Below are 13,394 nucleotides of genomic sequence, written 5' to 3'. Positions count from 1 at the left end.
TAGATGAGGTAGCATCTTCAGGGGTAGGTCAAGGGTGCCAGCTATGGTGTTGAATGGTTACAGGGCAGAAACGCAGGCCAGGGCTTAACAATTCCTGCTTTTAAATCAGAGACCTCTGTCATTCTCTTCCTTCTGACCGGAAATATCCAGCAAGTTGTGCTCAGAATTGTGATAAACAAAAGGAAAAATAAGAAAACAGTCGTGAACAAAATCATTGCTTAATTTCTCCATCTGAATGCTCAAGACATCTTAAGTATTTACTATTGACTAGTTTTCAACCATTGGTTAATATGCACACAAGTAAAAAGATCTTGTACAATTTAAAACTATGAATTACAACCATGCAAGTATGACGGAAAAAAAGAACACTAAGTAAAATGATAATGATGCATCGCCTTGACCAAGATTCTAGAACCACTTTCCGTTCTACAAAATAAGCTTTTATGTGTGGACACACACTAGCGTGGTGTCCTTTGTGCCAGAGTTCTCGGAGGCAGGTCCCATGGCCCTTTCAGCTATGTGCTGCTGGCGAGGGATGCTTTAAATCACATCGAAAAGTGTTATCACCACACAAATAGTTTTCAGATGTTTTATCATTCTGTGAATGTTTCCACACCGCCTACCAGTGTCTCCTTAATCAGTGTCATTTGAGAAATCTAGATACATTGGAATCCTGTTTGACCATCAAGAAAGACACACACACTTCATCCGTCCTTCTCACAATAGCTTGGTTCTTCTTGGCAGCTGATTTGCAAGGGTTCAGGTTTCTCATCTGTGAAAAGGGGGTGGGGAAGGTGGAAGATTAAGGCTGGACTATCTTTGTGCTTTAAATACTAAAACGACACAACTCTCTCCATTTTTAATGAGGGGATTAACTTTATAGTTTACCTTGGGCAGGACCTTTAAAAAAGAAGAAGAATAAAGAAAAGAAGTAAGGGACAAAGCTGTGGCCTACCTAGCTAAGGACACGTGATATCTGTTGGCACAGGACTGTGGCCCAATCACTGGAATCTCAGGGCAAAGCTGTTCTGTTTATTCCATCACATCCTGCGTGCTCCCCACTGAGCCTGAGTGGGGGTTAACAGTACTGCCTCTGCATCCATATGCCTGGGTCCAAGTCCTCATGTGCCACTTAGCCCTTCTCTGCCTCAGTTTTCTTATCTGTAAAATGGGGATAACAGCACCTATCAAATATAGGAGTTTTACAAAAATTAAGACCATATATATATATATATATATATATATATATGACACACATACACACACACACATATAGAACAGTGCCTGGTATATAATGAGTGCTATATTAGAGTTAGGTGTTATATTTATTAATTCAACTCATTTCCCCCCTATATTCATGTTATTATCTATTTTACCAAGAATATATACACTGACAAATTAGTACTCATTATATTTTTAAATCAATCTAGTGACTGTATTTTATACTGTTTTAACAATATCTATTTTAAAAGTACAAATAAAATTCCCAATAAGACTAAATAATTCACTATCCTCCCTTGACATAAAAAATGTAGAAAATCTTCTTATTGTGAAAAGGAAACAGGGATTATAGTGTGGCTAGAATAAAATACAGAAAAAAATTTAAGGGTCTTAAAGTCACTTAAAAATATGTTATCACCTGTATCATGTCTTCATCAAGAAGAATGTTATGTTTCTGGACATCCACTGAGCAGAAGTTTTGCACTTATACTCTTCTTTAAAAATGCTTAAAATATTGTATATAGTTGGCATTTCATTCACGCAATATCTTTGTGGGGATGGCTGTGGCCTTTTTACATTGGGTCCCTGAAAGGAGACATGACTTTGAGGTGAGTGGCCAGGAAGCCACATTCCCTTTATTCTTAGCCAGTTCCTTGACCCAGCCCTGCAGACAGGTGCCCAGAATCTTTAAGCTAGCTGTGTCCATCCCCAAAGCCTATCTCCTTCTCCTGTCTTTCTTTCATCTCTCTCCATCCTATCACCAGACTCTTCAGAATGCACAGGAAAATTTTCATGCAGTATTGTGATATTTTTAATGATTCAGATTTTGTTAGTGAGACTCAATGACGTAAAATATAGTGCTGGTGCTGAAAATAAACATATTTTAATGAAAAATCTGCATATCCCGATGCCATTGAATGGGCCATCCTTCTGCCTTTTGTAGGGAAGAAGCAAGTACCTGATGACATGCATTTTGCTTGCAGGTATCCTTCAACTTTTCAACGTGGAAATTCAGAACTTTGGTTCACCACTGTATTCCTCCATCGAGCTCATTGATATGTCGGCAGGATCCTGGATAATATCTTGTACTCTGCACCAAAGCTGTGGTGGGGGCATTCGTGCAGCTGCCAGTCAGGGGATCGTTTTAAATGACAATGTAGTGTTTAGCACAGCTGGCCATGGCATTGATTTGGAGGGTCAGGGCTATTCTCTCTCTAATAACCTTGTGGTTCTGATGACACAGTCAGCGTGGTCTCCCGTTTGGGTGGCAGGAATCAAAGTGAATCAGGCAAAGGACATCCATCTCCATGGCAACGTTGTGGCGGGATCCGAGAGACTTGGCTTTCACATCCGAGGCTACAGGTGCTCCTCTCCTGAAGCTCTTTGGTCTGACAATGTGGTCCATTCAAGTCTTCACGGCCTTCATCTCTATAAGGAGACTGGACTTGACAACTGTACCAATATCTCTGGCTTCTTGGCTTTCAAGAACTTTGACTACGGCGCCATGCTCTATGTGGAGAATGGCATGGAAATAGAGAACCTCACTCTGGTGGACAATACTATCGGCCTTTTGGCAGTAGTTTATGTGTCTTCTGCTCCACAGTGTTATAGTGAAAATCTACAGATTGTGGTTAGGAATTCAGTCATCGTGGCCACTAGCTCATCTTTTGACTGCATTCAGGACAGAGTTAAGCCTCGTTCTGCCAACGTGACATCACCTGATCGAGCTCCTTCCAATCCCAGAGGGGGTCGAGTTGGTATTTTGTGGCCTGTATTCACCTCGGAACCAAATCGGTGGCCTCAGGAGCCATGGCACAAAGTGAGGAATGGCCATTTAATTTCAGGCATCATGAAACTTCAAGGTAGGATGTTTGGGTTTCCAAGCAATATAGTGTCATACATCTGTGCGTAGAAGCTTTAACAGCATTTTGAAATTATATCAACAAAAGCGTACAGTGTAGTCTGGTGCTTGCTGTCCAATTGACCGTCTACTGGGCATTGATAACCACAATGGTAGTTTATAATGACAGTGAGTGATCTCTTTAAAAAGTCACTGCTCAATACATGTTGAAGAGCTTTCACAGGGAAATATTTAATTTGATTATATGCCTAATCTCTTAGGTACGTGTTACTTCTCCTGTCATACAGAGGAGGAAATTGATACGTGGAAGTTGTGCCTCAGTTAGGTTGTCAAGTAGTTGGTGGGGCAGCCAGGATTAAATTCAATTATACTACAACCTATGCAGAGAATCTTCTATCAGCTCTCTTTTGTACTATTGTACTCACTCCTCACTGGATTTTGATCAAACCTTTGACGGAAAGTATTGCTCTTAAGATGTCAATGTGTTGGAATGCTCTTCTACTTTGTGTACAATGTCCATGTCTTCAAGAATTAAAGATATTTTAAGTCAAGATTTATGTAAACTCCTGGAATTACCCTGGATAGTAGCTTAAACTTACTCCTGGACATATGTTAATATAAGACTATTTAGTTGTAGAGTCTGTATTTGTGGTTGGTAGTTTACATGATATAATGTTGTAATACCTTAAACATTTTTTTTCAGATGTGACCTTTTCTAGTTTTGTGAAGAGTTGCTATAGCGATGATCTAGATGTCTGCATTCTGTCCAATGCAGAGAACACTGGAATCGTGCCTCTAATAACGGCAGAGAGGACCAGGATGCTAAATATCAAAGATAAAAACAAGTTCTACTTTCCTCCTTTACAAACCAGGTACTGGTTTTGGTATTTATAGTAAGCCATATTTATGAAGGGTTTGGTAATTCTCCAAATACCTGAACATGTTTTTTAAACAAGGATAAAATCATCAATGGGAATAGAAATAAGTCCTTCTAGAAAAATACGGTAGATTGATTGGTCCCAATTCTTTACCCTCCTATATTTGTGCCCTTTGAGATATGATTTTTGCAATCTCTCTCACTGAAAAGACAGAGACTGTTTCTCTCTTCCTTGAATCTGGAATCCACCACGTGATGTCCTCTGGCAGACAAAAGCGGCAGAAGTGATGGATTGCAAGTTTTATTGATATTGTTTAATTGTTTTATCTTTATTAGAGGTACTTCTTTGGGATGTTTTCTCAATCAATGGAAAAAATTGACCCTGATTCTTGAACCTTCCATGGAGTATGGTGTCACTAGTTTTCAGAAGGAGGCTTGGGTGTCCTTGTGCAGGCACTGGTGGGGAAGGAGACCATGTCTGCTGTTACGAATCCCTAAAATGAACCATATGGCTTAGACAGATATTTGCTCTCAGACCAGGCGTAACTATTGTTCTTGAACGTATGATCTGAGAGTTTTATTCAAGAATCTGAAAACTAGACAAGGAATTTTTTTTTTTTTTTGCTGTAAGAGGGAGTGGGAAAGTCAGAGCAGGGAAAATGGGTTATTTTTTCTTTCCTATAACATTGGGAAAACTTCTTTAGTTGGAATAAAAGAATCAGGAAAAGCACCCTAATTAGAAAGTTTATATGTTTGACCCAACACCAGTCTCTTTTTGATGCCCATCCCTGAACCGTTTTGGAACCTAAACATTATTAGGTATACAATTTGTGTTATTCTGTCATTTTTTCTACTGTCCAATCTTCCTTATATTCAGGTCTTACCTATGGGATGAAATAGTTATAAAGCTAAATGATATTAGCATTTGATTCTTTGTACTATTAATACCTGACACATGGTTGGCATGCAATAAATATTTAATATTATTACTAATGGTACCTAAAAATGTTAGATGAGAGGAAATGAAATAAATTCTCTATAATTCAATGTTATAATTGCCAATAACTTGTTTATATACCCTGCTTGACTCTAAATTCTGATGCCTATGTTTATCACCATTGTATTCCCCAACGTACAAGCAGTAGGTTTTCAATAGATATTTGTTGAATGAGAACATCTTTTTTTTACACTGTTTTTATATAGCACAAGTATAATCGATATTTATAATGATAATCTTAAAATACTGCAAGGCCCCAAAGTTCCATAAAGCATTGATCACATCATGTTTAATAAATATTAGTTAGGGGCATTTTATTGTATCTTGCATCTTAGAAAATTAGTGATTTATGTAAAGATTATATAACTCGATATCCAGAATATTTGGTTAATAAGAATTGTCTTTTTTTCTTGACCATATAACTGGGAAATAACATTTTCTATAGAGTGTTATTTCATATCTAGGTAACATGTTATTAATAATAAAATTTTATTGATTTTATTTTTCATAACGTCAGCACTACCAGTATATGTTTCCTTTTGGCGGCTTATCATGGAAATGAGAGAGTTGCTTTCTATCTATCTTCCCAGGAAAGATTTAGGAATGCTGGTCTGCTCTGAATCTGATTGTGAAAGTCCTAGAAAATATCTCTTTAAGGATCTGGATGGGAGAGCCCTGGGTCTGCCTCCACCAGTTTCTGTATTTCCTAAAATTGAAGCAGAATGGACTGGATCCTTCTTCAACACAGGTCAGTTCTATCTGAACTCGATGTCTCCAGTAGAGGGAACAAGCATGGGACGGAGCTGGTTTGGCTGGGTGGTCCAGTGGGAACAAAATATCCTGGAGAGGAACTGAGCAATGGAGTTGGAGTCTGTGCCAGTAAGCTGCTCCACTCACCTCTATCTCAGGAATGTTGGGTGCTTATGGGATGTCACAATACCACCGTTTTGCCCTCCATGAGATTGCCTGTGGTCCATGTCAAAGGTACAGACTCCCAACACCCACCTGTGCACAGGTGAAGAGAATGGTCCTCTCACTAGGTTGGTCTCCTGGGCCTGAAGCAGCACTCTCTGTGCTCAGCGTTTCGCAGTGTCTGCCTTGGAAGCAGTTCCTCTGGATTCTGAATCTTTCTCTTCCACCAGAGCTAAATGCCCTCACTCTGGAAAGGGTGGTAGACTAGATGGCATGCCTTCTTTTTTGCCTTCCTTTTCTCCATCTTCTAATTGTCCCTGGGGGACTATAATCAAAATCCCTTCTTATCCTTCTTGCTTTTATAAGCCCATCCGGCTCTCAATTTTTATAGCTGGACCCCTGGAGAGATCATCATCTTTCTACTTCTACAAACAACGCAACTCTGAGTTTACATTTTTGTTCAGGTGGAAGCTGCTGCAAGTACATCCAAAGAACTTTCCCAACTTTCTGCCTACTTCATTGGATGACTCTTTTCAGACTTCTTTTCTAGTCTCCCTTTCTCTTTTGAAGTTTTGAATATTCCAGGACTATGTCCTCAGACCTCTTCTCTTCCTATCTTGCTCCTAAATCCAAAGTTGAAATACCGTTTACTGCTGATGAATTTATATCTCCAGCCCAGACTCCACCCTGAACTGTAGTCTGTTATAACCAGCTGACTCCACTGGGAGGTATAATTCGCATCTCAGACTCAATATGCCCCAAATGGGGACTCCTGGAGACGTGACCCACAGTTGTCCCAGCTAAGCCATGCAGAAGCTAAAATGTTGACACTTCAAAACCTTACTCTTCATTGGCCGAGGGATGCTCCTGGGTGCACTAACTCTCCAGCCCTTTGGCTTTCCCTGAACAGGCCAGTCATGCTCTTTCCCACGGCCAGGAAAATCCTTCCTCAGAAAGGAGTGGTAGGTTTTTGTAGCAGCCATCTTTGGTATGTGAAGGTGAATGCCGGGAAGATATGGGGTGACACTGAAAATGTCTCTTGGAAACAGGAACTCTAAAATGTCCATCAAATACTCCAGGTGTGAATAATAATATTCTTTCAATGAATTCTTAGGTGGTGCTTACCATGTGGTGTAAATATACTGTTTAGGCACAAGCATATTTGCTGCTGGTTGAAAAGCTGTATATTTTATTTTTTCACCACTCTTTGTCTTGGTTGTGAAACATGATTCAATGGTAAAACTCTGATAGGTATTATAATATTACATGCTACTTACTATCAGCATATGGACAAGCGTGAGCATATGTGTGGGAGGCTGAAGGTATATTGGGAGGTGTGTAGGATGGACTGCCTTAAACTCCTGATGTTTTAAAGCTTTATAACATTTTAAATGAGGTTGCTATAGGTCCCAACTGTAAGGATTCCCACAATAGAATCCACTGTTCATTGCACTACAAATACAGTCTGTGTCTTCTTGCCATGAAGGAGACAGCACATAGTAAATGGTGCCTTCCGGGTACTAATAGGATCGGAGTGTTTTCCTGTGACTTCCAAAATAGGAATAGATCCCTCCTTCCCTAGTTCAAGTCCCTTCTCATTTTTTTTTTTTTTTTAAAAGCAAGGAACATGACTTTTTTTTTTTTTTTAATGGGAATTATTTATTTATTTATTTATTTATTTATGGCTGTGTTGGGTCTTCGTTTCTGTGCGAGGGCTTTCTCTAGTTGCGGCAAGTGGGGGCCACTCTTCATCACGGTGTGCGGGCCTCTCACTGTCGCGGCCTCTCTTGTTGCGGAGCACAGGCTCCAGACGCGCAGGCTCAGTAATTGTGGCTCACGGGCCTAGTTGCTCCGCGGCATGTGGGATCTTCCCAGACCAGGGCTCGAACCCGTGTACCCTGCATTGGCAGGCAGATTCTCAACCACTGCGCCACCAGGGAAGCTTCCCTTCTCACTTTTTAAACCATAGTTTTATGCTACTTTCCAGTTTCTATCCACAATATCGTGAAGGAGAAAAGCACAAATTTAATCTTAAGAGAATAAATGTCTATTTTGTATTTTTCCTCTGCAAGACAAGAACCTATGGTCATCTATAAAACAGTGGAAGCAGCCCAGCAAAGATGAAAATGGAGGCCTCTGGAACCAGCTCTTATATTTATTGCAAATGGCGTTGAGTTTAACACACCCTTTTGGCCTTTCTCCATTTTATTAACAAACAGTTTGGAGTCCATTGCCTTTGAGGTTTATTTTTAATTTGAAAAATACAGATTTTATTTGCACATATAAGTTCACATGCAAAACTCAGACAGATATCCACAGGTCCCAATGTATTGTCATATGCTCCGGTGTTGGGAGCAAAAATTATCCACGTGGATCAGCTGTGAGGAACACTGTGCCAGTGGGTTTTGCTGTCTGTGTAATGCAGTGTGTGTAGCCAGGGGAAAAGTGAGCTGTTAATTTTGTTTTGTACTTATCTGTAAGTTCGCATTTGCAGCCAACTTTGAAACATGCATGGCAACAGGGTGCAAGGCAGCTAATCCCAGGCAGGAGAACCTCTAAGAACCATTTGCATTTTATTCTGGAAAGAATTTCTTTTGATGATGGAGGCATCTGATCATCTGAAAATCCAAAATTATAAAAACAAAGTCTTGAAATTAATATCCCATTTAGGTAGGACTAGATCAGTAATAGAGCTTTCCACCCTGGCTTCTGACTCATCTCCTGTCTGTCCCAGTCTACAAATGCATGGAATCACCTCTCAGCCCACTTTGTACGTATGGCTACTGATGTTATTGGGAGAGGACTGAAAGAAATCAGAGCTTTGGTTTCAATGGCATTTTACAATTTCTTAGCCATGATATAGAAAGTAGAAAGGGAGTGTAACGGAAGCTAGCATCCCTTGAGCACCTTTTGCACACGATGTGCTGAAGTTGGCATTTTCACTCATTCAGCAAATGCATTTGACCATCTGTAGTCTACCAGTGCCTTTCTAAGGATGGAAACTATAGTTGTGAATAACATTCCTGCTTTCATCAAACTTATGTTCCAGTGGAGATTATATATCTATATCTATAAACAAATAAGTAAAAATATTTCAATAGTGATGAGAGGTATGAAGAAAATAGAACAGAGTTTTGGGCTAGAGAGGTAGCTTCAGGTGTGTGTGGGTGTATGTAGTGTGTGGTGTGATGTGTGTGTGTGTGTGTGTGTGTGTGTGTGTGTGTGTGTGGTGTGTGTAAGGGAGCTGCTATTAGAAACAGAGTTACAATTCCAATGAGGCCTGAATGAGGAGCAAGGAATCGCTCCTCTGAGCAGACGGGGGAGCTTTCCAGGGAGAGGGACCAGCCAGAGCAGGGGCTCTGATACCAGAATGGCCTCAATGTGTCTGAGGGGTGGGTGGAAAAGAGACCCATGGGAGTGATGTATAGTTAATGAGAGGGGGCGTAGTTGCAGGTAGTCAGGGCTTAGCCCCTTTATAGGCCAGAGTAATTTAGTAAGATGGTGTCGGAAGGTGGCGCTAGGATTTTATTCACTCTCTGAAAAGATCGTACAAGCTGCTGTGGGGTGAATGGATCATGGTGAGAGCGAGGCTGGGAGCAGGCAGTGTAGTTAGAAAGCTGGGGGTGAGGCGGCCCAACAGACGCAGGACTCCATGAGTGGTCCACCGCCCTGTGCTGCCCACAGACTGCGCCGGTCCACAGTGAGGTGATGACAGAAATGTCACCTGTAGAACCAGAGCTACTTGACAGTAATTGTACATCTGTTGGATCTAATGAACAAAACTTAGGGCTTTCATTTTGTACGTCTAATTTGTCTGATAATTTGCATTATATTTTAAATGTGTTGGTTCTCAATAGACTGGAAATTTTGAAACAAACAAACAAAGCAAAACATAAAACCCCCTCGTTCTCCTGCCCTTGTTCTCCTTCTTCAATTTAGGAGGTAAATTTGATGTGCTTAGGACAGTGGTTCCCAAAGCTGGCTTATTATCAGAATCACCTAGGGCATTAAACATTCGTTTGCATGAGTCGATAGGTGTGTGAAGCCCAAGCCTTTGTATTTAACACACACACAAACACACATGCACACAAATACACACACACACACACACATACATACACATCCACACACATGCATACGTACACATCCACACACACACACACAGAAGTCCTCCCCAAGTGATTCTGCTGGGCTAAGGTTTGAGAATCACTGTTATAGAGTTATACACCCCCTTTGAAGTAAACAGACAGGATGTTAAGAAGACAATTAATATTTTTAATTTAAAAAGCGGGCAGTTTCAGTTTCTCATGAAGAATCAAGAATTAGCTCTCTGTGCCAAATACCAGCAGACATAAACATACTTGCTTATATACACACTGGATATATTTCTGAAAGGGAAAAGAACATTAACTAAAAAGACATAGGAGTATTTACAATCTAAATTAAGTCTTTAATAATAAGAATATATTAAACCTTTTTAAAAAATTCAGATTATTTTTCTTAGTGTTAAAGTGAGTTAAATGACCTCAGCATATCACTTTCACAATATATCACTGGATAAAAATGGGTTCAGTGTTAAGTTTATTTTTTAAACTATATATTGAATCATTGTATTAAAAGTCTGAACTCGTGATAAGCTTTTCCCACACTTTCCTCAACATCATGCCCAGCAAAGTACTGTGGTCTGACTGGGACTTCTGACCAAATCCACCTTCAGGGCAGGTGAGAGTTTCCCATTCTTTCCCAGGAAAGAGTAAGAAACATTTTTCAAATCGTGTTACTTCTTGGACACTTCTTGAGAAAGAAAGTTATAAACCATTATGGAGATCTTAAAAGTGACTAGCCTCAAATCAAAAATAAAAGATGAGGTTGGTGAAAAAGAAAATAAAGCTGGCATTTGACTGTCAGCACACAGAGTGATGAAGTGGTTTGTAACTGAATAATGGGGAAACTCAAGTTTCAGTGTGGGGACGTGTGCTCAGCTGCCTAACAGAGAGCAGCCAGCGTGTATTCAACTGTTTGTTGCTAGGTCGTGAAATGTGTCTTTTCTTTAAGCTTTCCAGGTTTCTCTTTTTTCCCATTTGCCCTGAGAATGACAGCAAGATGGTATTATAAAATGGAAGAAGGAGAGGGAGGGAGAACATGAGAGGACAGAACGGAGAGAGGAAACGGTTGTTAGAAAATTTGTCTGCCAATATATGTGCTTGTAGAGGTCTTCTCTTCTAGCTAGAGGGGGAAATACCATTCTCTTTTCCCAAGCAATTATAGGCCCCAAAGATTGAAACTTGGTATATAGCTCTTTAATCTCAGCAGATATTTATGGTCAAACATTAGACTTTTAGGATTCCAGATGTCAGGGTATTAAAATATAAAGGCACAGTGGAGTCTCAGAAAATATTAGAATCTTTGGGATATGTGACTGCAGGGATTTTTATCCTGAGCAGAGGAGGATAAAGCTTCCGGGGATGCTTTTTAAGACCCAAAGAGCACCTTTCTTCCACCTTAGTCTCTCCCTCTTCCACGCCTTGTCTGGTCTCCAGGCAGTGAAGGGCATAACAATATTTGATTGCATTTTTAAATAATCCGTACTGTGAATTGGAATGATTTTCCTGTGTGACTTGTAAAGGGTGATGTAAAGAGGCATTATGATGTACAGGAGCAATTTCCCTTTCCTTTCTTCAATCTAGACATCCTATTTCTGTGATTTTCTTGCTCTTCAGCCCTTCCATTAACAACTAGTACTTGTTGAGTATGTTTCTGACTCTGTGCTAAGACCTTCATATGAATGATCTCATTTAATGCCATGGACAGGATCTATCCTAGGAGATAAATATTCTTGTCCCCTCCATTTTATCGATGTGGAAGCTGATGAGACACATAGGCAACTTGCCCAAGTCATACAACTAATTAATAGAAGATTCAGAACTGAACCCGTGTTTTTAACACTGTGCTGTACTGTACACAGTACCCTCCTTCGACTTTTTCTTGCTTCTTTCACTGCATTGTCCAAGGTAAGCTCTCTGAGATCTATCAGCTTTTCTCACACACAAAGCTCTGTCTACGAAGAACAAAGCAAACTGAAACTGTGCAATTATTCCAGCAATTATCCACCCCAACTAGCAATAATAATAGTTACCATTTATCTGGCATATTCCATGTGCCACGCATTATGCTAAGTGGCTTATAAACATTCCTATTTATCCCTACAACAACCTTAACATGTAGGAATTATTATCCCTTTCAGCATTTGAGGGAATAAGGGTTTAGAAAAGTTAACTAATTTTTCATGGTCCCGCAGCTAGAATGTGCAGAACCAAGATTTAAATCTGTATTTGTCTGACTCCAAAGTCTGGGCTTGTAACCACTTCTAGGTAATTATCATCGTGTGGCCTGAATCATCTGGTGGGGTGCTGTACAGAGATATATTTAACCGAGTAATTCACATATTTCCACTTTACATGGTAGGAAATAGATGTTTAGGTTTAAAAAAAATAACTGTCAATTACTATGACTTTTTAAGAAACAGTGTAATAGCAATCACACAGAAACCTCATTTAGTTCCTCTTCTTCCTCTTCTTCTAGTATATATGTGTATATATATTAGTTTTCATGGACAAACTAAATGGACTCTGTCACATCCAAGAAAAGCCTTTTGCCAGCATTAACCACTGAAGGTTGTGTGATGGCAATAGAGTTGTATGGAGAAGAAGCTTTGGTCATGAGATCAAAAGTGTATTATGGTAATTTTTCTGTAGCTTCTCCTTTTCCCCCAGTGACTTAATGCAAAAAGTTATCGAGTACCCAGTGAGAGCAAAGCACTGTGTACTGTTGGAGTAACCTAGAAAGAACATCAAGGTAGATCAGAAAAGAAGGCATATATGAAAGAGGCAAGTAAAGAATTGTGTTTAGAAGCAGCAGACGCAGGCCTTCCTGTGCGTTGCAGTGTAATAGCTCCCCTATGGAATGCCCCTGGCTCCCACATGCAGCTGGGACTCTGTCTCTTTATGTCCTTGTTTCATCTATCACTCAATTCCATTATAGCTCATCTCATGCTCTACAGCCATCACTTTACAAGCCTGCCTTCTCACCAGACTGAGTACCTTGAAGGCAAACATCTTTGAATTTTTAGTGCAATCTTTGGAACATAATATGTGCCCAGTACATGTTTGCTGAGTGAGGGAATAAATGAATAAATGGGTGACTAAATGAGTGAAAAAGTCAAGAATTGAAGTTTGCCATCAGCTGTTTCACAAAATGTTTTGTAGATTTACTCAATGTATAATTTGTTTTAGCATTTTTAAAGAGTGTTTCCCATTCACTTATCTTAGGAGATTGTGAAAAATGTGATGCATGGCCAGATATATGTTGAAAACTCTGACCGTTCCCGTTTTGGAGATTCATCACATGCATTAAAATATTAAAGGTTCTGATAAGTCCTGCAATTAAAAAAAAAAACAAACTGTTCAACTTTGTGTTATCCAGTATTCTCAAACTTTTTGACTACAGAATACATTTTCATACTACAC

The 13,394-nt window shown here is 39.8% G+C and overlaps 1 protein-coding gene across 19 annotated transcripts in view; it reads left to right on the top strand.

Annotated features, from left to right (window-relative positions):
• Positions 1 to 13,394, top strand: part of PKHD1 (PKHD1 ciliary IPT domain containing fibrocystin/polyductin) — a 476,353-nt gene that overhangs the window by 317,361 nt on the left and 145,598 nt on the right. For all 19 annotated transcript variants that reach the window (XM_082346239.1, XM_082346233.1, XM_082346232.1 and 16 more), the window contains 3 exons: positions 2,205 to 3,083; positions 3,786 to 3,954; positions 5,547 to 5,704. In XM_082346239.1, the coding sequence (XP_082202365.1) occupies positions 2,205 to 3,083; positions 3,786 to 3,954; positions 5,547 to 5,704 (1,206 nt within the window). The remainder of the gene's footprint in view (positions 1 to 2,204; positions 3,084 to 3,785; positions 3,955 to 5,546; positions 5,705 to 13,394) is intronic.

Source organism: Balaenoptera borealis, assembly GCF_965194805.1.
Source record: "Balaenoptera borealis genome assembly, chromosome: 12".
NCBI lineage: Eukaryota > Metazoa > Chordata > Mammalia > Artiodactyla > Balaenopteridae > Balaenoptera > Balaenoptera borealis.
The sequence above is the reverse complement of the archived record's forward strand: the minus strand, read 5'-3'. Positions and strand labels throughout refer to the sequence as shown.